Genomic DNA, 20,923 nt, shown 5'->3' with positions numbered 1-20,923 from the left:
ATGTCATCAGTAAATAATGATAGTTTTACTTCTTCTTTTTCAATTTGGATGTCTTTTATTTCTTCTTGTTGTCCTATTGCTGTGGCTTCCAGAACTATGTTGAATAAGAGTGTTAAAAGGGGCACCCCTGCCTTGTTCCTGATCTTAAGGGTATTGCTTTTAATTTTTGCTTATTAAGTATGATGTTGTCTGTGGGTTTGTCATAGATGGCCTTTATTATGTTGAGGTATGTTCCCTATATTCCCACTTTGCTGAGAGTTTTGAAATAAATAGATGCTGGATTTTATCAAATGCTTTTTCTGTATCTGTTGATATAATCATATGATTTTTATCCTTCCTGTTGTTTATGTGGTGAATCACATTTATTGACTTGTAAATATTGTACCAGTCTTGCCTTCCCGGATTAAAACCCACTTGATTATAATGAAAGATCTTTTTGATGTATTGCTGGATCTGGTTTGTTAAAATTTTGTTGAGAATTTTAGCATCCATGTTAATCAGGGATATTGACCTCTAGTTTTCTTTCTTTGTAGTATCTTTACTTGGTTTTAGAATGAGAATAATGCTTGCCTCATAAAAGGAGCTTGGAATTCTTCCCTTTTCTTAAATATTTTGAATTAGCTTGAGAAGGATAGGTGTTAGTTCTTCTTTGAATATTTGACAAAATTTACATGTGAAGCCATCTGGTCCAGGACTTTTGTTTGCTGGGAGTTTTTTGATAACTGTTTCCATTTCATTTGTTGTTATAGGTCTTTTTAGGTTTTCTGATTCTTTCTGATTGAGTTTTGGAAATTGTATGTTTCTAGGAATTTATCCATTTTGCCTAGGTTGTTTAACTTTTGTCATATAGATCTTCATAGTATTTTCTTACAATCTTTTATATTTCTGTGGTTTCAGTTGTTACTTCTCCATTTTTATTTTTTGTGACAGAGACAGAGAGAGACAGAGAAAAAACAGATAGAGACAGACAGGCAGGAAGGGAGAGAGATGAGAAGCACCAATTTTTTATTGTGGCACCTTAGTTGTTCATTGATTGCTTTCTCATATGTGACTTGACTGGGGGTGGGGGGTTACAGCAGAGTGAGTTAACCCTTGCTTAAGCCAGCAACCATGGGGTCATGTCTGTGATCCCACACTCAAGCAAGCAACACTGTGCTCAAGCTGGTGAGTCCATGCTCAATCCAGATGATCCTGTGCTCAAGCCAGCGACCTCAAGGTTTCAAACCTGGGTCCTCTGCATCCCAGTTTGAAACTCTATCCACTGCACCACTGCCTGGTCAGGCTCATTTCTAATTTTATTTATTTGAGTCCTCTCTTTTTTTTTTTCTTGATGAGTTTGGTTAAAGATTCATCAACGTTGTTTACGTTTTCAAAGAACCAGCTCTTGGTTTCATAGATCTTTTGTATTGTCTTTTTGTTTTGTTTTGTTTTTGTTTTTTAGCCTCTATGTCATTTATTTCCTCCCTTCTACTTCCTCTGAGCTTTATTTATTGTTCTTTTTCTAGTTTTTTTAGGTGCAGGGTTAAGTTGTTTATTTGAGCTTTTTCTTGCTTCTTAAGGTATGCCTGTAATGCTATGAACTTCCCTCTTAAGACTGCTTTTACTGTGTCCCCAAAATTTTGAGTTCTTAGTATGTTCATTTTCATTTGTTTCAAGGAAAATTTTTATTTCTTCATTGATCTCATTGTTAGCCCATTTGTTATTTAATAACATGCTATTTAGCTTCTAAGTGTTTGAATATTTTTCAGTTTCTCTATTGTAGTTGATTTCTAGTTTCATGCCATTGTGATCAGAGAAGATGCTTGATATGATTTCAGTCTTCTTAAATTTATCAAGACTTGTCTTGTGTCCTAACATGTGGTCTATCCTAGAGAATGTACCATAAGCACTTGAAAAAAAATGTATATTCTGTTGCTTTGGGGTGAAAGGTTTTGAAAATATCAATTAAATCCAGTTGATGTAGTGTGTCATTTAAGGCTGCTGTTTCTTTGTTAATTTTTTGCCTGGAGGATCTATCCATTGATGTTAGTGGGGTATTAAAATTCCCTACTATTATAGTATTGCTGTCAATCTTGCCCCTTATGTCCATCAAAATCTGCTTTATATATTTAGGTGCTCCTATATTAGGCGCATAAATATTTACAATGGTTATATCCTCCTGTTGGGTTGCTCCCTTTATCATTATGTAGTGACCTTCTTTATCCCTTACTATAGCCTTTGTTTTAAAAGTTATTTTGTCAGGTATAAGTATTGCTACCCCAGATTTTTTTTATTTCCATTTGCATGAAATAGTTTTTTCCATCCCTTCACTTTCAGTCTATGGTCTGAGGTGGGTTTCTTTTTTTTTTTTTTTTTTTACAGATGCAGAGATAGACAGGGACAGACAGACAGGAATGGAGATAGACAAGAAGCATCAATCATCAGTTTCTCGTTGCATGTTGCAACTTCTTAGTTGTTCATTGATTGCTTTCTCACATGTGCCTTGACCGCAGGCCTTCAGCAGACCGAGTAACTCCCTGCTGGAGCCAGCGACCTTGGGTCTAAGCTGGTGAGCTCTTTGCTCAAGCCAGATGAGCCCACGCTCAAGCTGGAAACCTTGGGGTCTCGAACCTGGGTCCTTCTGCATCCCAGTCCGATGCTCTATCCACTGCGCCACCACTTGGTCAGGCTGAGGTGGGTTTCTTGTAGACAGTATATGTACAGGTCCTGTTTTCTTATCCAAGCAGCTGCCCTATGTCTTTTGATTGGAGCATTAATCCATTTAAATTTAAAGTTATTATTGATATGTACTTATTTATTGCCATTTTATTCTTTATATCTACAATCCTCTTTTTCTCAATTTTCTTTTTACTTACAAGTCCCTTAACATTTCTTGCAGTACTGGTTTGGTTATAATAAATTCCTTGAGCAGTTTGGGTTTTTTTGGTCTGGGAAGCTTTTTATTTCTCCTTCAATTTTAAATGATAGCCTTGCTGGATAAAGTGATCTTGGTTGTAGATTCTTGTTTTGCATCACATTGAATATTTCTTGCCAATCCCTTCTGGCCTCCAGTGTTTCTGTTGAGAAGTCAGATGTCATCCTTATGGAGGCTCCTCTGTAGGTAATTAACTACTTTTCTTTTACAGCTTTTAGTATTCTTTCTTTGTCTCGTAACTTTGGCACTTTAATTATGATGTGTCTTGGTGTAGACCTCTTTGGGTTCCTCTTTAATGGGACTCTCTGTGCTTCTTGAACTTGTGTGACTCTTTCCTTCATCAGTTTAGGGAAATTTTCAGCTATAATTTATTCAAACAGGTTCTCTATTCCCTGTTCATTCTCTTCTCCTTCAGGAACCACTATGATATGGATGTTGTTTTTCTTTATGTTATCACAGAGATCTGTTAGAGTTTCCTCAGTCTTTCTGAACCTCTTTTTATTTTGCTGCTCTACTTCTGTGCTTTTGTTTATCTTGTCTTCTAAATCGCTGATTTGATCTTCTGCTTCGTCCAGTCTGCTGTTGATTCCTTTTGGTTCATTCTTCATTTCTGATATTGTATTTGTCATTTCTGACTGGTTCTTTTTTATAATTTTAATATCCTTTTTGATACTTGCTATCTCTTTATTTAGATACTCACTATGATCATCCATTGTTGCTCTAAGATCTTTGAGCATCTTAAAAATCATTATTTTAAATTCTGCATCTGGTAGTTTGGTTACTTCCACTGCATTTAGTTCTTTTTCTGCAGAGTTCACTTGTTTATCCATTTGGGTCATATTTTTTTGTCTTCTCATTTTGTCTGTGTATTAGGTAGTGTTATTTGACTTTGCAATTTGTTGTGGTGTCTTTATGAGGAAGATGGGCTTGGTGTTACTTACCTCCAAGCCACCTGATTTCCTTGTTCTAAGAATGCTTCTAGAGGGTAGTATTTTTCCTCCTGTTGTATATGAATATTGAATGCAATTGGTCATTTCATGGGTGCAGTTTTCCCTTCAGGCTGGATGGCTCTAAGGGTCAACCTTGATCATTAGACACTGTGCAGTGTCTGTCCTGTTGGGTGTATTCATTCTCCACAATGTCTGGTGCCTGCTGGACTTCTCCTTTGTGCATGCTGCTTGTGTAGTTAGCTGAATCTAGGGTTGGTGCTATCTGCTACCCACTACAAGTTGTCTTGGCTCTAGGTCTTCTTGGGTTGGCATCAGTCATTGTATTGATATATAACCTGCCATGGGCTATCTGTCTGGAGCTACTTCTCTGTTCACTGTTTGTGTCTGTGTTTCCTGTGCCTGGGTAGTGTGGGAGGGGCCACCATATGTATAAGGATCAGCTTCCTCCTGCTTAGAGATGACAGCAGCTCTGACAAAAGCCCCAAGCTCCATAAGGTTTGCCTTCACTTTTCAGCTGCTCTACCTTCTCTTACAGCTGCCTAGTCTTCCTACAGAGTCTTCTGTAGAAAGACTGTATTGTGGGCTCAGAGTGGCCTCACTGCACCAACCCCTCTACTGGTTGCAAGCTTGGTGGGTTAGGGCAGCTGAGGTTGGAAATACTATGTTAGTGGGACTCCCTACTTCAGGGATATCTTGGTCAGGAGCTCAGTATGGGGAATGTGGCCCTTACTCTAGGGCCTAATCTCTCAGCCACTGCTGGATACTCAAATTTGTTTTCTCCTCAGCAAGGTGAGCAATAGTTTCAGATAGAGTGGGGCCAACAGTCCCCTCTGCAGAAGTTTATAAAGCTAGTGACACCCTGGTCTCAGGGAGAAAGACTGAGAAAGTTCTCTCCTGGAGCTGCCTGTGCCCCCCCAAAAAAGTGGCTAAGCCCCTTGAGAAGATCCAAGAATAGGCTCACAGGAACCCACACTGTAAATGTCCATGCTCTAAACCTCTCTCTACCTTCCCCTGTGGAATCTAGCTCAACAGGCATGATATCCAGCATCCGAGCCAGCTGACTGTGAAGTTCCACCCTATCCAATGCACATGAACCACTGTACTTGTGGTAATCACAGAAAGCGGAACTCACCTTAGCTGGACCAGGTGTGAGGATCCCTTCCTTAAGATACCACTCTAGCAAGGGTTGTTAGGTCCTGAACTGATGGTCTTCATAGCCTGACACTGAATATGCCATTCCTGAGCCTCTCGGGAGGGAATCTGGTGCAGACAAGTGGGAGACACTGCTCGTGACTGGCCCTCAGCGACCTTCTTGGAGCTGCAAGCAATTTAGAGTTTGTGGCTGCCTCTGCTGGGCCCAGGTACACATAGAAATACCAAGCTGCACACCTAAGTTGGCTTTTACCCACACTGGGCCTGATGAAAGGTCTGCAAAAGGCCAAGGTTCCCTGAGTCCCGCCTCCTGCAACCTTTGTCTGATAGCTGCTTATTGGGCTAGGCCACTGAAAAAACCTCTGGGAGCCTGCAGGCTATTCAGGGATTAGTAAAGATGGTAGGTGTGGCTCCCCCACTCGGCCCCAGGTGTCAGTCTGTCTAGATTTTTTTTAGACCTCAGGAGGGTGTGGTCTCAGGAGTCTGGTGGGTGTGGTCTCTGAGGCCCAGAGGTGTGGTCTGCCTGCAGTCCAGACAGTTTCTACTGAGTTTCCCATGGGGTAGAAGCACCAGACTTAGACTTTGGAGCATGTGGGATGGGGGCTAGTGGAAGCTGTGGCCTCAACGCCAGAAAACTGTGTCACTGATGGCCCCTTTGCTTCCTGGCTTCTCAGAACAATCCAGTCTCCATGGGTGGGGCAGGAGAGACTCCCAAGGGTGAGGTAGTTGCTTTTTCCCAGGCTGATACCACTCAGAGGGGACTGCTCCACCCAAGAAAGGTGGTGACTGCAGTACTGGAGAATGACTCAGCACAGGGGTTTCAGTGGTTGTCCCCCATGGTGTCTCTCCCTGGGCCACCAAGTTTACACTCTCCTCATGCAACTCTAGTCTTCTCAGCTCCCCCCTGCCGGAGCCCTGGCTATGAATGAGATTTTCTGCACTAGCTCTTTAAGATAAAGCCTGAATCTTCAAGAGCTCCTGTCTCTCGCAGACAGAAACTGTGGCTATTTTCACAGTCAAATGTTATATGGACACGTCTTCTAGGCTCTGGGGATCTAGGCTGGGGCTTAGGACCCTCCCCTCTTAGGGTGAACTTCCCCAGAGTGAAAGTCCCTCCAGACCCTCCACCACAGCTTGCTCCTGGGAGAGGAGCAGTCTTTTCCGTGTCTCTGACCTTCCTACCAGTTTCACTGTGGCTTCTTCTGTGATCCTTGGTTATAGACTCCCTTTGTTTAGTCCAAAGTTGGTTTTTCAAGATGATTGTTCTTAAATTGCTGTAATCCAATTTGGTCTTGGGAGGTGGCAATTGGAACATCTGCCTACTCTGTTGCCATTTTGAAATTGACAGTTTTACTTCTTCCTTTCAAATTTGGGTGCCTTTTTTCTTCTTGTCTAATTGTTATGGCTAAGACTTTCAGTAATAAATTAAATAAGAGTGGAGATGCTGGACACCCTTGTCTTGTTCCTGATGTGAAGGGAAACGCTGGTAGTTTTTGCCCATTGAGTATGATTTTGGCTGTGGGTCTGTCATATATGGCCTTTATTATGTTGAGGTATGTTCACTCTATTCCCACTTGACTGAGAATTTTCAACATAAATTGATGCTGGATTTTATCAGATACTTTTTCTTCATCTATTGATATGATCATGTGATTTTTATCCTTCATTTTGTTTATGTGGATAAACATAACATAAATAGGATCAAAAAACTTATTTATTGATTTGCAGATGTTGCACCAACCTTGCATCCCCAGAATCAATCTCACTTGATCATGGTGTATGATTGCTGGATCTGGTTTGCTAATATTTTGCTGAGGATTTTAGCATCTATGTTCATCAGGATATTTTTGTATAGTGTCTTTATCTGGTTTTGGAATTGGTATAATGCTGGCCTTGTAGAATGAACTTGGGATGTTCCTTTTGAATTATTTTGGATAGTTTGAGAAGGATAGGTGTTAATTCTTCTTTGAATGTTTGTTAAAATTCACCTATGAAGCCATCCAGTACAGGACTTTGATTTGTTGGGATTTTATTATTATTATTATTATTATTATTAATTATTATTACTGCCTCAGTTTCACTGGCTGTAATATGTCTATTCAGATTCTCTGATTCTTCCTGATTCAATTTTGGAAGATTGTATGTTTCTAGGAATTTATCCATTTCATCCTGATTGTCCAATTTGCTTGCATATAGTTATTTGAATATTTTCTTACAATGCTTTGTATTTCTTTGGTGTCTGTTGTTATTTCTCCTGTTTCATATTTTATTTTATTTATTCAGGTTCTATGCCTTTTTTTCTTATGAGTCTGGTTAAAGGTTTGTCAATCTTGTTTATCTTTTCAAAGAACTAGTATTTCTAGGTTTTACTGATCTCTAGTATTGGTTTTTTTAGACTCTATTTTATTTATTTCTGGTCTTACCTTTATTATTTCTTTCTTTTTATTCACTTTGGGCTTTGCTGTTCTTTTTAAAGTTCCTTTAAGTGTAAGTTTAGATTGTTCATTTGAGATTTTTCTTGTTTTTTTGAGGTAGGCCTGTAATGCTATAAATTTCTCTCTGAGGGCTACTTTCACTGTGTCCCATAGATTTTGGGATGCTGGGTTCTCATTTCCATTTGTGTCAAGGTATCTTCTGATTTCTCCCTTGATCTCATTGTTAACCCACTTATTGTTTAGTAACGTATTATTTAGCCTTCATGTCTGTGTGCTTTTAGGTTTTTTGCTTGTGATTGATTTCTAGTTTCACACCAAAACGGTGAGAGAAGATGTCCGATATAATTTCAATCATCTTAAATTTACTGAGACTTGTTTTGTGTCTTAATATATGGCCTATCCTAGAAAATGTTCCATGTGCACTTGAAAAGAATGTATATTCTGCTGCTTTGGGTGAAATGCTGTGAAAATACTAATTAAATCCATTTGATCTAATGTGTCACTAAATACCACCATTTCCTTGTTGATTTTCTGTCTGAAAGATCTATCCATTAATATCAATGGGGTGTTAAAGTCCTTTGCTATGACTGTATTGCTGTCAATCTCTCTTTTTATGTCCATTCAAAATTTGCTTTATGTATTTAGGTGCTCCCATATTGGGTGCATACATGTTTACAAGGGTTATATCCTGTATTTGGATTGCTCCCTTTATCATTATGTACTTTTTTTTTTATTTTACTCTAGCCTTTGTTTTTGTTTGTTTGTTTGTTTTGTGTGTGTGTGTGTAGCCTTTGTTTTAAAGTCTACTTACTCAGGTATAAGTATTGCTATCCCAGCTTTTTTTTTTTTTCACTTGCATGAAATATCTTTTTCCATTTTTTTACTTTTAGTCTGTGTAAATCTTGTCACAAGTATATTTATGGGTCTTGCTCTCTTATCCATTCACCTACCTTATGTCTTTTGATTGGAGCACTTAAACCATTTACAATTAAAGTGATAATCAATAGGTATGTATTTATTGCCATTTTATTCTTTTAATTATGCTCATCTGTTTCTTTTCTCCTTTTCTTCTTCCTCCTTTTTCTTCTTCTTCTTCTTCTTCTTCTTCTTCTTCTTCTCCTTCTTCTTTTTTGTTCTTCTTCTTCTTCTGGTCCTTTAATAATTCTTGTAGTACTGGTTTAATGGTAACAAACTCCTTTAGCTTTTTCTTGTCTGGGAAGCTCTTTATTTCTCCTCAAATTTTAAATGATAGCCTTGCTGGGTAAAGTTGTCTTGATTGTAGCTCCTTGCTTTTTATAAGTTTGAATTTTCATGCCAATCTCTTCTGGCATGACATGTTTCTGTTGAAAAATCTACTGACAGCTGTATGGGAGCCCACTTGTAAGTAAGCAACTGCCTTTCTCTTGCTTCTTTTAAGTTTTTCTTTTTGTGTTTCACTTTTGCCTTTTTAATTATGCTGTGTCTTGGTGAGGGCCTCTTTGAGTCCACTGAAGCTTCAGGAATGTGCTGGCACTACTAGCTTGCCTACAGTCAGCAGAGTTAGAAGAACAAATGGTCTGAAGTCATAGCTGTGGGCTTCAAACTCTCAGATGACTGGAAATAATTTATTTAGGAATTTGGAACCCAGTAGTGGATTTCTTTTTCTGCTCTATTAATTTTTCTAGTTCTGTTTTACTTGGATTGATGATGGGAAGAGGAGGAGGGCTAATGAGGGAGCCAGCTCAAATATAGGATTTTTCACAGAAACCCCTCAAAGTGAGTAAGCCATTTACAGAAGAATATATATAAACAATGCAGGAAAGCTCTGGCCTCCATAGATGTACCATTAGGTTCTTAGGAAGAGGCTCCTGTTACACAGGCTCTAACCATTCACTTTCAACCTATTTACTGCCTAGGATTAAATGGCTACAAGATGGGAGTCAAACCCTTTTTGGAAGAGTATGTAATGATAGTATCTACATCCTCATTGATAAATCTCACTCAATGAAGAGCAAGCTGGACTTGGTGAAAGACAAGATTGTCCAGTTAATACAGGTGAGGTAGAGCTGTCAGTTTTTGCATTTGGGGGCCTGTGTATCATGAATGCACCTCCATCTTCATCACCTATTGTGGTAATGGGAGGTGCACCGGTGAAGTTTGCACTAAAAAATCCACAGGAGTGTCATTTTAGAGAAAGCTCTTTTTGCCAGTTAGAGAATCATTAGTTCTCCTTTGCAAGCAGACCTTCCTTTGATGGGTCCTTTCTGTGATGCATGGGTTACCGAAGGAGTTTGCAGGTCCATTGCTTCAGGTTTTCTCTGTCCTGGGATCTGGTGTTCACCCACCTCTGTGGTGTTTGTCCTTAGGTTGGCATTTGTGTTTTAATTTACAGTGGGTTTTTTAAAAACATTTTTTTATTAATTTTTTTTAGAGAGAGAGAGAGAGAAGGGGGGAAGGAACATGAAGAACCAACTCCCATATGTGCCTTGACCAGGCAAGCCCAGAGTTTTGAACTGGGCACCTCAGTGTCCCAGGTCAATGCCTCATCCACTGCACCACCACAGGTCAGGCTAATTTCCAGTGTTTATGAGGGGTGCTGTGTGCACACAGACCCAGCCTTACGGGTCAGGAGCTCCCATTCTTATTCTGCCCATACTTGTCTCTGGGTTGTAGGGCCTGAAGTAGAAAGCCCATGCTTCCTAAGTCCATGTGTCCACATCTAGCAACAGGCATCACAGAACTGTCGTGAGCCAGTGGTATTGATGTGCGTACTAACTCCAGGAAATAATTGTAGGGAGTGTTAACAACTACAAATCACCAAGCTTCTAAATGAACCTCTACTGGAGAAATATGGGCTGATGATAGAAGCCAATAGATAGATACGTAACAAAATAATAGCCATACTAAGGATGACCAAAATGTAACAAACACTATTTTAGATATATTTTTCTTAAACATATTGCATTTAGTGTGCATATTTTGTATATCATTAATATCAGTATTAGAGAATCACATTATAAATATAAACATATATATGTGATACATAATATGTATTCATTTGTAAAGGTTTAGTTTCCAAACTGTGTATGAATTTTACTTAAATGTCTTTTGTACTAGAAAAGATTTTTTCTATTGAATGTAATTTTTAGCTTTTAGTATGAAAATAGATATCATAGTAATCAAAACTTATCAAACTGTGTTCTGCCATAATATTTTCCAACATTTGAATGGTTTGATGGTTAAATAATGATTGTCTCTTACAGGAACAGCTGAAATATAAAAGAAAATTTAATTTTGTGCAGTTTGATGCTCATGCAGTTGCTTGGCAGGAAAAACTTGTTGAAATCAATGAAGATAATTTGAAAGGGGCTCAGTCCTGGGTTAGAGACATAAAGGTGAGATATTAGCTAGGCTGGGAGTAGTGGCCTGACTTGATCATCTGCTGAGGTTATCCTCGGCAAATTCTTGAGAAAGTGCCTTGAGCTCCAAGGATAGTAGTGGCTTCACATAGACACTCATTTAGTTTACAAATGTTACATCAACCCAGCGATTTTCAACCATATGCTGCAAGAAGTTTTTTCTCTTCTTTTCCAAGTGAGAGGAGGAGAGGTAAATAGATAGACTCCCGCATGTGTTTTAACTGGGATCTACCTGGAAACCTCCATCTGGGGCTGTTGTTCTGCCCACCTGGGGCCATGCTTGCAACTGAGCTATTTTTAGAGCCTGAGGCAGAGGCTCCACACAGCCATCCTCTGTACCTGGGGCCAGTGAGCTCAAACTAATTGAGCCATGGCTGTGGGAGGGGAAGAGAGAGAGAGAGAGAGAGAGAATAAGAAGGGGGAGAAGAAGGGGATGAGAAGCAGATGGCCACTTCTCCTGTGTGTCCTGACTGGGAATCAAACCTGGGACATCCACACACCGGGCCAATGCTCTATCACTGAGCCAATCAGCTAGGACCTACATAAAATTTTAAATCACACAATACTTGACCTCTTTTTCCTTGGACTGTCAAATAAAAAAATGACAACGGCCAATACAGCAGCCATCTGGTGTGAATGAATCAAAATTATACCTATTTTTTTTGTCAGACTGACAAAAAAATTATTTTTTGATGTGCCGTAAAATTTTAGTGATTAGGTTTTGTGTGCTGTGAGATGAAAAAAGTTGAAAATCACAACATTACCCAATATCATTAGTCAATACCTTTACTAAGGGTATGGCCCTGTCAGCAGATCTGAGCCCAGCACCTAGCCCTGGTCCTCTCTCTCCTCCCTCCGCAGTGTGGAGGGTTTGCTTTCCCTCTTCCCGTTGTTACCCAGCTTCCCTAGGTTTCACCAGTGCCTTAAGGGCAACATGTTTGTGCCCTTCTTTTACCTCCCACCACACACAGATTCAGGCTTTTGTTCCGTAGAGGAGGTGGACAAGAAGAGTCACTGGAGATCCATGTGTTGCTGTTCCCCTCCCCAGTCCTTCACTCAAAGGAGACTTTCTGGAACCTGCCCAGTCTTTTCTGTGAATGCTCTGGGGACTGTGATGAAAAGACTTTCAAGAGAGCATGGGTCCCACCGCTGTTGGGGCTTCAGGCCTCCACCCTGTGGCCAGTTACACCTGGGCAGCCCCTATCGGTCCACCAGTCATCCCAGATCAACTCTTCTTACCAGTGTCTGTCTGCTTCCTGTCCCAGAAGGCCCATGCCCATGTGTCACCTGACTCAGCAGAGGCCTGTCTCTCCCCGTATTTTGGGCCTGTTGGTGCCTGTGATCTGAGGACTCCAGTGCGTGTAGCAGCAGTCCCATGCTTGCTGTTTGTTTGACTTTGGAGTGACACTCTTTCTTTTTCTTTCTTTCTTTTCTTTTTTCTTTTCTTTTTTCTTTTTGGCAAAAGAGGCAGAGACAGAGACAAAAAGAGGGACAGATAGGGACATACATACAGGAAGGGGGAAAGATGAGAAACATTAATTCTTTGTTGTGGCTCCTTAGTCTCCTTAGTTGTTCATTGATTGTTTTCTCATATGTGCCTTGACCAGGGATGGGGGGCGGGGGGGTGGCTACAGCAGAGCCAGTGACCCCTTGCTCAAGCCAGCAACCTTGGGCTCAAGCCAGCGACCTTGGGCTTCAAGCCAGCATCTTTGGGCTCAAGCCAGTGACCATGGGGGCATGTCTATGATCTAACGCTCAAGCCAGCAACCCGCACTCAAGCTCGTGAGCGCAAGTGGGATGAGCCTGTGCTAAAGACGGTGACTTTGTGGTTTTGAACCTGGGTACTCTGTGACCCAGTCCAGTGCTCTATCCACTGTGCCATCGCCTGGTCAGGCTGGTGTGACACTCTTGCCAGTGCTCTTCACCCCTGACAGAAATGGCAGGAGTTTTAAAAATTGACAATTTCTTTGTTATATCTCCAGATCACTGATGATAGCACACTCATGTTTCCCGAATACTGGGCGTCATGAATGTCATGAATCAATCTGGTTTGGAACAAATGTGATCCCTGCCATGTATTCAGGCTGCATGTCTAAGCTGTGTTGACAGTGAATGAACAGCAACTGAGTTAGGGCCTCACACTGAAAAACAAAAATATGGAATTGCAGTAGGAGCCATGCCTTCAGGGCAGGAAGTCCACAGCCCGGAGCCTAGCAATCCCAGGACCCACTGGAAAGAGGCCTTGTGGCACACCCACGAGTTTGGCTGCTCAGAATTACTGGGCTTACATTATTATCTCAACATAATTTTAATGAGTCTTTTATTTCTTTTTTGGCAACAAAAAATAACATTTGAGATCTTTCTTGAGATTCAAGTGTGTGCTTGGTATCTCTCTTTTGTGTAGGTTGGGAGTTCCACAAACACTCTAAATGCCATGCAAATTGCTTTTGCTGATAAAGAAACACAAGCAATCTACCTTTTGACAGATGGGAGGCCTGATCAGGTACTTATCAAAGTTGGGACGAAAGGGAAACTCATTAATATCCCGAAAGCCAATGCTGAGAATGGGTTAGGGGGACCTTTTAAACTGCCATCACAAAGCTGTTAAAAGGTATTTCCATGTCTGAGGGTCCCAGAACAGAGGTGCAAAAACACACAGAGGAATTCTTTTGCCCATTGAAACACTGAGGACAATCCACATGACCAGAGTGCTGTCTGGTGAGTATGCGCCACACCCATGGGCCTAAGGAGGTCTCCACCTTCCCATGTAGACTGGTGTACATTTTATAATAAACTAAGAGTGAGAAGATTCTTTTCAATTTTTTTCCTTTGGTTACTCTGAATCTAAACACAGCAATGCACAATGTCCTTGACTTTACCCCTAATTTTAACGTAGTGATCATTTAAACAAAAGCTTACTCTTCTAGTGAAATGTTCTTTGTTTTGTTTAGCCTGACTGAAAAATATTGAGAGTTTTGGTGAAGTCTGTTCATCTTCTTTTGAGTTTTGTGAATGAAAGACTAATGGTTTGGGCATTAAATAAACCTACAGCTTTGCAGGCCAGCACAGTGTAAATTAACCACTAAAGTGAATTAGTATCAACTTGTTACTTTCATTGTGAGGTGTCTGCATGTGAAGACAGCTAGGCAAATACTGCAAAACATCCTGGGCCCAATGGTCCAGCGGCTAAAGGGTAAAACAACCAGAGTCACTGCTGCATTAGTTTGATTATGGCAGAGAAGTGGTATGTGCAGTGAAATCTTATTTGGAATGATTTTTCCATCAGTTTCATTATACTTTCTGTTCAGAAGCAATACATTGTGCCCTGTTTACGTTCTACCTGTGGCATCAAGGGCTGAGGCTGCAGAGATGAATACTCTCGCTGCCTTAGGGAAGCTGCCCCTCTAGGGGGTGGGCCAGACGTGTGCCTACCCGTGGTGTAGCATGGGGGTGGGGCCGGGGAGTGGGCTTGATATACCGTGACAGTGTGGGACACAGAGTGATGGATTTTCTGCGCATCACTGATGGGAGACAACCAGACAAGCTTCCACTGAGCAGGGGATATTTCAGCTGCATTTGGAAAGAGGAGAAAGAATTTCTAAAGAAGGAGATGACTGGTGTCCTGGGTAGAAGGAACAGAGGGGCTGTTCAGAGAACCAATGTGAGAATCAAGGCAAGGATGGAAGTGTGTCAGGGCCATCTCGAAAGTTAGGTTGGGGAGATTGGGAAAGCCTTGAATACCACATGGAAAGGACAGTGTTACCACAGGCAGGACATGGGGGAGCAATCTGGTGGGGAGCGTATAGTTCTAGCTATCTGTACTTTAGAAATATGCCTGGCTGATGCCAGAGAAAGACTAGATCCTGACAGACTGGTAAGGGCCCACCTTGGCCAGGAACCAGAAAAAGGAACAAGGGGACTCTCTTTAGACACAAAATAAGAGAACTAGCCTCAGAAGATTTGGTGACAGTTTGGGGAGGGGGTGGCGGGACACAGTGGGGAGAAGTGGGAGCAAGGGAGAAAGAGGTTAAGACGGCCAATTACTGGTTAAAATGATTATGTCATTAACTGATTTAATTTAAAGAGGGAGCAGGTTTGGGGGTTGCTGATGGAGGAGCCTGAGTTTGAGCACTTGTATTCCATGGATGTCCAAAGCCACTAGAAAGAGGGGGCCGGAGACTCTGATTTGAAAGTTATCTGGACAAGAGGGCCTTTAATTTTTAGTAAACTCTCACTGATTTCATTGCAATTAGAAAATGTAGACAAGTATAAACATAATAAAGAACAAAATTCTTTGTAATTCAATTCTGCATCCTGCTTTTTAAAATCTAATATGTGCAATTTTTTCAAGTTATGAGAAATTCTTCAGAAACATGATTTTCAATGACTGTGTCATATTCCATTGTATAGATTTAATAAAACATCTACCTTAAAAATCAATTTTATTTAGTTTTTGAATAGTAGTACATTTACATGGTACAAATTTACAAAGGTACAAAGAGATACATAGAGAAAACTCCCACCTCCTGTGCACCAGCTAAGGGCTGTGTTTACCAGTTTCTTGTATCTTCTTTCGAATATAGTTTGTTTGTAAACACATATGTATTTACATACATTTCCTTTAAAACTATACAAGTGGTAGGATGTTACACACACAAGTCTCACCTTTATTAATAAAACAATATACCTTATATACCATAAAGGGCTTCCTCATTTTTAAAAATAACTGTCTACTATTCTATCTTGTATCTATTCAGCCATGTCCCCTGAAGATGGACATTTAGGTTGTTTTTAATCTTTCTGTTATACACAATGTTGCAAAAGTAACTGTATATATATGATTTTGCACATGTATGAGCATATCTGTAGTGCAGATTCTGAGCAATGGTCTCAAGTCAAAAGGTAGATGTTTTTATACATACTGCAAAATAGCACCCCCTAGAGATGTACCAAGTAACAGTCTTGCTAGCAGGGTATTGAGAAGGCACAGTCTTTCCAAAACCATTTCACAAGATGGTCGTGAGGATTAACTGGGATACTGTGCCCACCAGAGTGCCCAGCACACAGGACACCTGATACCTCTTTGTTTGCTCTCTGTGGGAGGCACACTGACCATGGCTTGTCTGAAGCTGGAAATTGCTCTTTTGGTGGAGGTCTTTGGAAGCCACCTGAGGATCCAAGGGCCCCACTCTGTTCTGACTGCAATACTTTAGGGGGCCTAATGCACTACACAGCCCAGTGCCTTAGAAGCTTGGATTCTACGTGTAGGTGCAGCCAAAGCTGAGTGACCTGGTTCCTTCCTCCCAGATTCTTTTTCCCACCCTCAGAGGGCGAGGACCGTGTCATTGGTCTCTGTATTCTCACTGCCTGGCAGTGTTTGCTTTCCTTAATGAATTGAATTGACACCTTTTTAAGAAGCCACACACTACTATATAGGAAATTACTAGTTGAGATTTCACTATCTAGAGCAAATACTAGGGTTTTACATCTTATTTTTTCTTTCTCTTTTTTTCTCTTTCTAACTCTCCTCTCTCCCCCAACCTCAAAACTTATCATTTCAGCCACCTGAAATGGTTATAGACCAAGTCAGAAATTTTCAGAAAATTCCCATTTATACCATCTCCTTCAATTATGATGATAAGATTGCCAATGACTTTTTGAAAGAACTTGCTTCTTTGACTGGAGGAGAGTTCCATTCTTACAAGTTTGGCTTCAAGGATCCCGGGCCTACAGAACCTATTCAGGTAAGAGCGTGTGTGGTGAGCTGAGGAGTGTTCACTTCACTGAATGCTGCAGTCCGGAGGCCCGTGGACAATACCTAAATGAGAAAACAGCCACCACGAAGACAAGTCAAGTAAATCAATCACTTAATAATGAGTGTACCAGTGTTTCTTCAGGACCACTCGAGCTAGGGCACTTGTGAAAATGCAGATTCCTGGGTTCAGGGCCACTAAATCAAGCTCTCAGCAGAGAGGCCTAGAATCTTAACATTTGGTTCTCTTCTAAACTTTTTATTGTGGAAAGTTTCAAATTTACAAACGTAGAAGAGAACGCGAACCTCCATGTACCCATCAATGAAATTTAACAATTATCAAAATTTTGCCAAACTTCAAGAATCTGTATTTTTAATAAGCAACCCAGGAGAGCCATGTGTGAATTCTGTTAACCCCTGCCCTGCTGTTTATAGACATTTGTTAGACGTTTCAAAAAATTCAGATGCTAGGTAGCTGTCTTCTAACTTCATTGACTATATAACCATGTGACTTTATATTACTATCTGATAAAGTAAGTAATTCTAATGGGCAAATGAGATAAAGTAAATAAAATTCTACTTTTCAATCCTCCAGTCACAGCCTGAAGATATATATTTCAAGAATATGTTTCTAAAGAATGTGTTTTTCATCTTGTCTGTCCTGAGGACTAATGTTAAGTCCAGGACAAACCAGAGTACTGATTAAGTTCTGCATGTGAGGAAATGCTGGAGTCTGGGAAATTATTCATCCAAGGGGACAAGAGGGGCCAGAATTCGGAGCTTGTGCAGAGCCGGAAATAGTGACACTCCCATGAACTAGACTGGAAAATCTTACAGTCCTATGGGCATTGGGTAGCATGTACAAAAGGATCTTGCCTCAGTATTGGGAGCAAACTAACACTGATCCAGTTCTGCCTAGAAAATCTTAAATGCAAGAACTGAAAGGATCAAACTGTTTCCAAGGAACCTAACTGCTTCCCTGAACAAACCTCAAGAATAATTATAGGAAGCAAAAACATCCACCACCCAACAAAGTAAAATTGAAAATTTCTGGTATCCAATCAAATAGTACTAGGTATGCAAAAAACAGAAAAATACAGGCCCATAATGAGGAGAAAATGTAAACAGAAAAATAAAAAACATACCCATAACTGACTCGGATGTTAGTATCAGTGCATTAAAAGAGGTATTGTAATTGTATTTAATATGTTCACAAAGTTAGGGAGAGACATGGAGGATACAAGGAAGGCACAAATCAAGTTTTGGTATTAATGTAATGATAGTTATACAGATCAATGAAACAGAATAGAGAAACCATAAGTAGACAGATACTTATATGAACAATTGTTTTTCAATAAAGATGCAAAGACAATTCAGTGAAAAAAGAATATAGTTCTTTTTCTCCCTCAAGAAATGGTATAGAAAAAGTTGGATATCAATATGCAAAAAATGAACTTGGATTCAGACCTCACACCTTATTCAAAAATTAACTGCAAATGGTTCCTGGGCCTAAATGTAAAACATAGGTTTTTCTCCTTCTAGAGGAAAACATGAAGATGGCTTTGTCATCTTCTACTAGATAAAAAATTTTAATAGAATTTCAAAAGCATGTTCTATATAAGAACAAATTGATAAATTAAACTTAATCGAAATTAAAAGTTTCTCTTTAAAAGACAAAACTAAAATAATGAAAAGACAAATTGTAGACTTAGAGAACTTATTTTCAAATTGTGTATCTAATAAAAACTTCCATCCAAAATAAATATCTCTAAAAACTCAATGATAAGGAAACTAAAAAAAATGTGCAAAAAATTTGAACAGCTACTTATTTGCACGGCAAATAAGAACATGTAAAGATGTTTGACATTATTAACTATTAGGGAAAATACAAATTAAAACCATGATGAGATTCCACTGCCCAGCAGCTGGAATGGGTTAAATTAAAACTATTGACCATACCAGTGTTTGCAAGAATGGAGAGGAACTGGAACTCTTTTACATCAGTGGTGGAAATGTAAACCAGTACAACCATTCTAGAAATGAGTTTGGTAGTCTCTTTAAAAGTTTAACATCACCAACCATATGATCCAAACATTCTACTCCTAAATATTTCCCAAGAGAAATAAAAGCATATGTTCATACAAAGACTTGTACACAAATGTTCATAGCTTTATTTATAATAGCCCAAACCTGGAAACTCAAATATCCATCAGCAGATGATTAAATGGTGATATTCAGTATATAATATCATACTACTGAGCAATAAAATGAATTATTGATTCATGCCACAACATGAGTGAATCTCAGAATAATTAGATGAATAAAGAAAGCTAGATTTTAAAAAGAGTCATTGTATGATTCCATTTATATAAGATTCTAGAAAATTAAACTAAAGTATCGTGACTTCGAGCAGAACAGAGGGAAGAGGGGTTTTGAGGTGGGGAAGAACAGACAATGGTGCAGCATGAGGAAACTTCTGGGGGTGCTGGATACTCATTGTCTTGATTGCAATGATGAGTTCACAGGTGTGAATGTCAAAATTATTCAAATGGTACACTTTCAAAACATTCAGCTTATTGTATGTGAACTATACCCCAATAAAGCTGTTTTAAAATGCAATAATGTAAGAACTACTGTACATGAAATTTTTTAGATTCTTCCTGATATACTGACCTGGTTTTGTGTTAGAAATATTTGCAGTGTGAACTCTTATACAATCTCCTGGTGTGTTCACTTCTCATTTTGGCAGAATAAAGATCTCACTGTTTTAATTAAGGAAATGGAGCAGGGACACAGTGACTTGGAGAAGATGCAAAACCTTTATTCTGAGTCCTTGATCATGGACTGGTGGTATAATGGCAGCGAAAAGGAGGGAGACAACAGGTGAGCCTGCCCAGCTGCCTGTTTCCCTTCCCTGGGTCCTCTTGGTGCTTTGCTCACTCTCCCTGACACTCCTCTTCCTGCAGTGCTTTGTGATATTTCTTTGAAAAGAATCACATAATATGATTATTCTAGGATTTTTTCTAAGCAAAGAGAATTTATAATCTAATTTAATAATGGTCAGCTTAAGGAGGCCACATGTTCACCTTGATAAGTAAGTTCTGAAGCCCTTGCATGAGCCTGAGAATGTGCTAGTTTCCTCTGCACCCAGTATAAACAGGCTCCCAGCCCCAGCAGTGATGGAACAAAGTAGGAGCGTGCAGTGAAGGCGGCCTAGCTCAGCGCTCAGAAGGACCAAGGTCTGGACTTCACTCTGGATGTTGGCAAATTCATACCTTCTCGCCATACCTGTCCATTGCTGTAGGTCTCAGCTTCCTCATCTTTAAAATGGTAGATGTGTTGCTAGGATTTGGGATAGATGATTTCTTGGGTCTTTTCCCACTCTACATTCTAATATGTTTCTAATTAGTAGTTTTTAAATAAAAAAAAATCAAAACCACCCCCAACATTCAGGAAACATGTCAAATCTTATTAAAACAATTTAGCATTGTACAGATACTAAGTATCACAGCTTCATATAAGTCAAGACAATTTTTTTATTTAAAAGCGTAATAGCAAAATGTAAAGAAGTTGAAAATATATTTATTAATAAGCATTTTCTTTTTATTAAAACTCACAATCTTTCTATTAACAAATAAAGCATTTAATATGAATGGGGGCAGGGTATGAGCGTGGAATCAGTAAACAGGATAAATTTTACACTGGACATCCCTTATAATGAGATTTTACAGCATCATATTTAAAATATTTGTTTGGGAAAGCTCAGGTGCATCTTCTAAATTGAGAAAATTTGAACAAATAAAAAATCGAGTAAATCGGCAGCACTTCAGTATAAATTACCTTCTCCATACATTCAGCCAGTGCCTCAACTGTCCTCATCCCCTTGTTTAATCAAACTAAGAATTTCAGGAGTTGGCTTGGTCAGGTGACTGCTTGCTATTGGTTAAGTAGTGGATGCATTCTATTTTTTTTATATTTTTAGGGGCTAAAAGGGAGAGGTTCTGGAGTCAAGTAGAGAAGTGTTTTAATCCAGGCTTTCTACCTTTGCATGTTAAATACCGTATTTCCCCATGTATAAGATGCTCCCATGTATCAGATGTTCCTTAATTTTGGGCCCCGAAATTTGAAGAAAAATGTATTACATAAAGTTATTGAACTCAAGTTTTATTTATCATAAAATTCATACAACTCCTCATCACTGTCAAAACTCCCATCCAGCCTGACCAGGCGGTGGCGCAGTAGATAGAGCGTCGGACTGGGATGCGGAGGACCCAGGTTCGAGACCCTGAGGTCACTAGCTTGAGCGCAGGCTCATTTGGCTT

At 39.7% G+C, this 20,923-nt stretch overlaps 1 protein-coding gene across 1 annotated transcript in view; it reads left to right on the top strand.

Moving 5' to 3' along the window:
* Positions 1-20,923, top strand: part of VWA3B (von Willebrand factor A domain containing 3B) — a 225,207-nt gene that overhangs the window by 101,945 nt on the left and 102,339 nt on the right. The window contains 5 exon segments of the mRNA XM_066377626.1: positions 9,347-9,485; positions 10,694-10,825; positions 13,254-13,352; positions 16,411-16,593; positions 19,351-19,484. Of these exon segments, the coding sequence (XP_066233723.1) occupies positions 9,347-9,485; positions 10,694-10,825; positions 13,254-13,352; positions 16,411-16,593; positions 19,351-19,484 (687 nt within the window).

This window comes from Saccopteryx leptura, chromosome 3, assembly GCF_036850995.1.
Source record: "Saccopteryx leptura isolate mSacLep1 chromosome 3, mSacLep1_pri_phased_curated, whole genome shotgun sequence".
NCBI lineage: Eukaryota > Metazoa > Chordata > Mammalia > Chiroptera > Emballonuridae > Saccopteryx > Saccopteryx leptura.
This window is presented reverse-complemented; position numbering and strand designations above follow the sequence as displayed.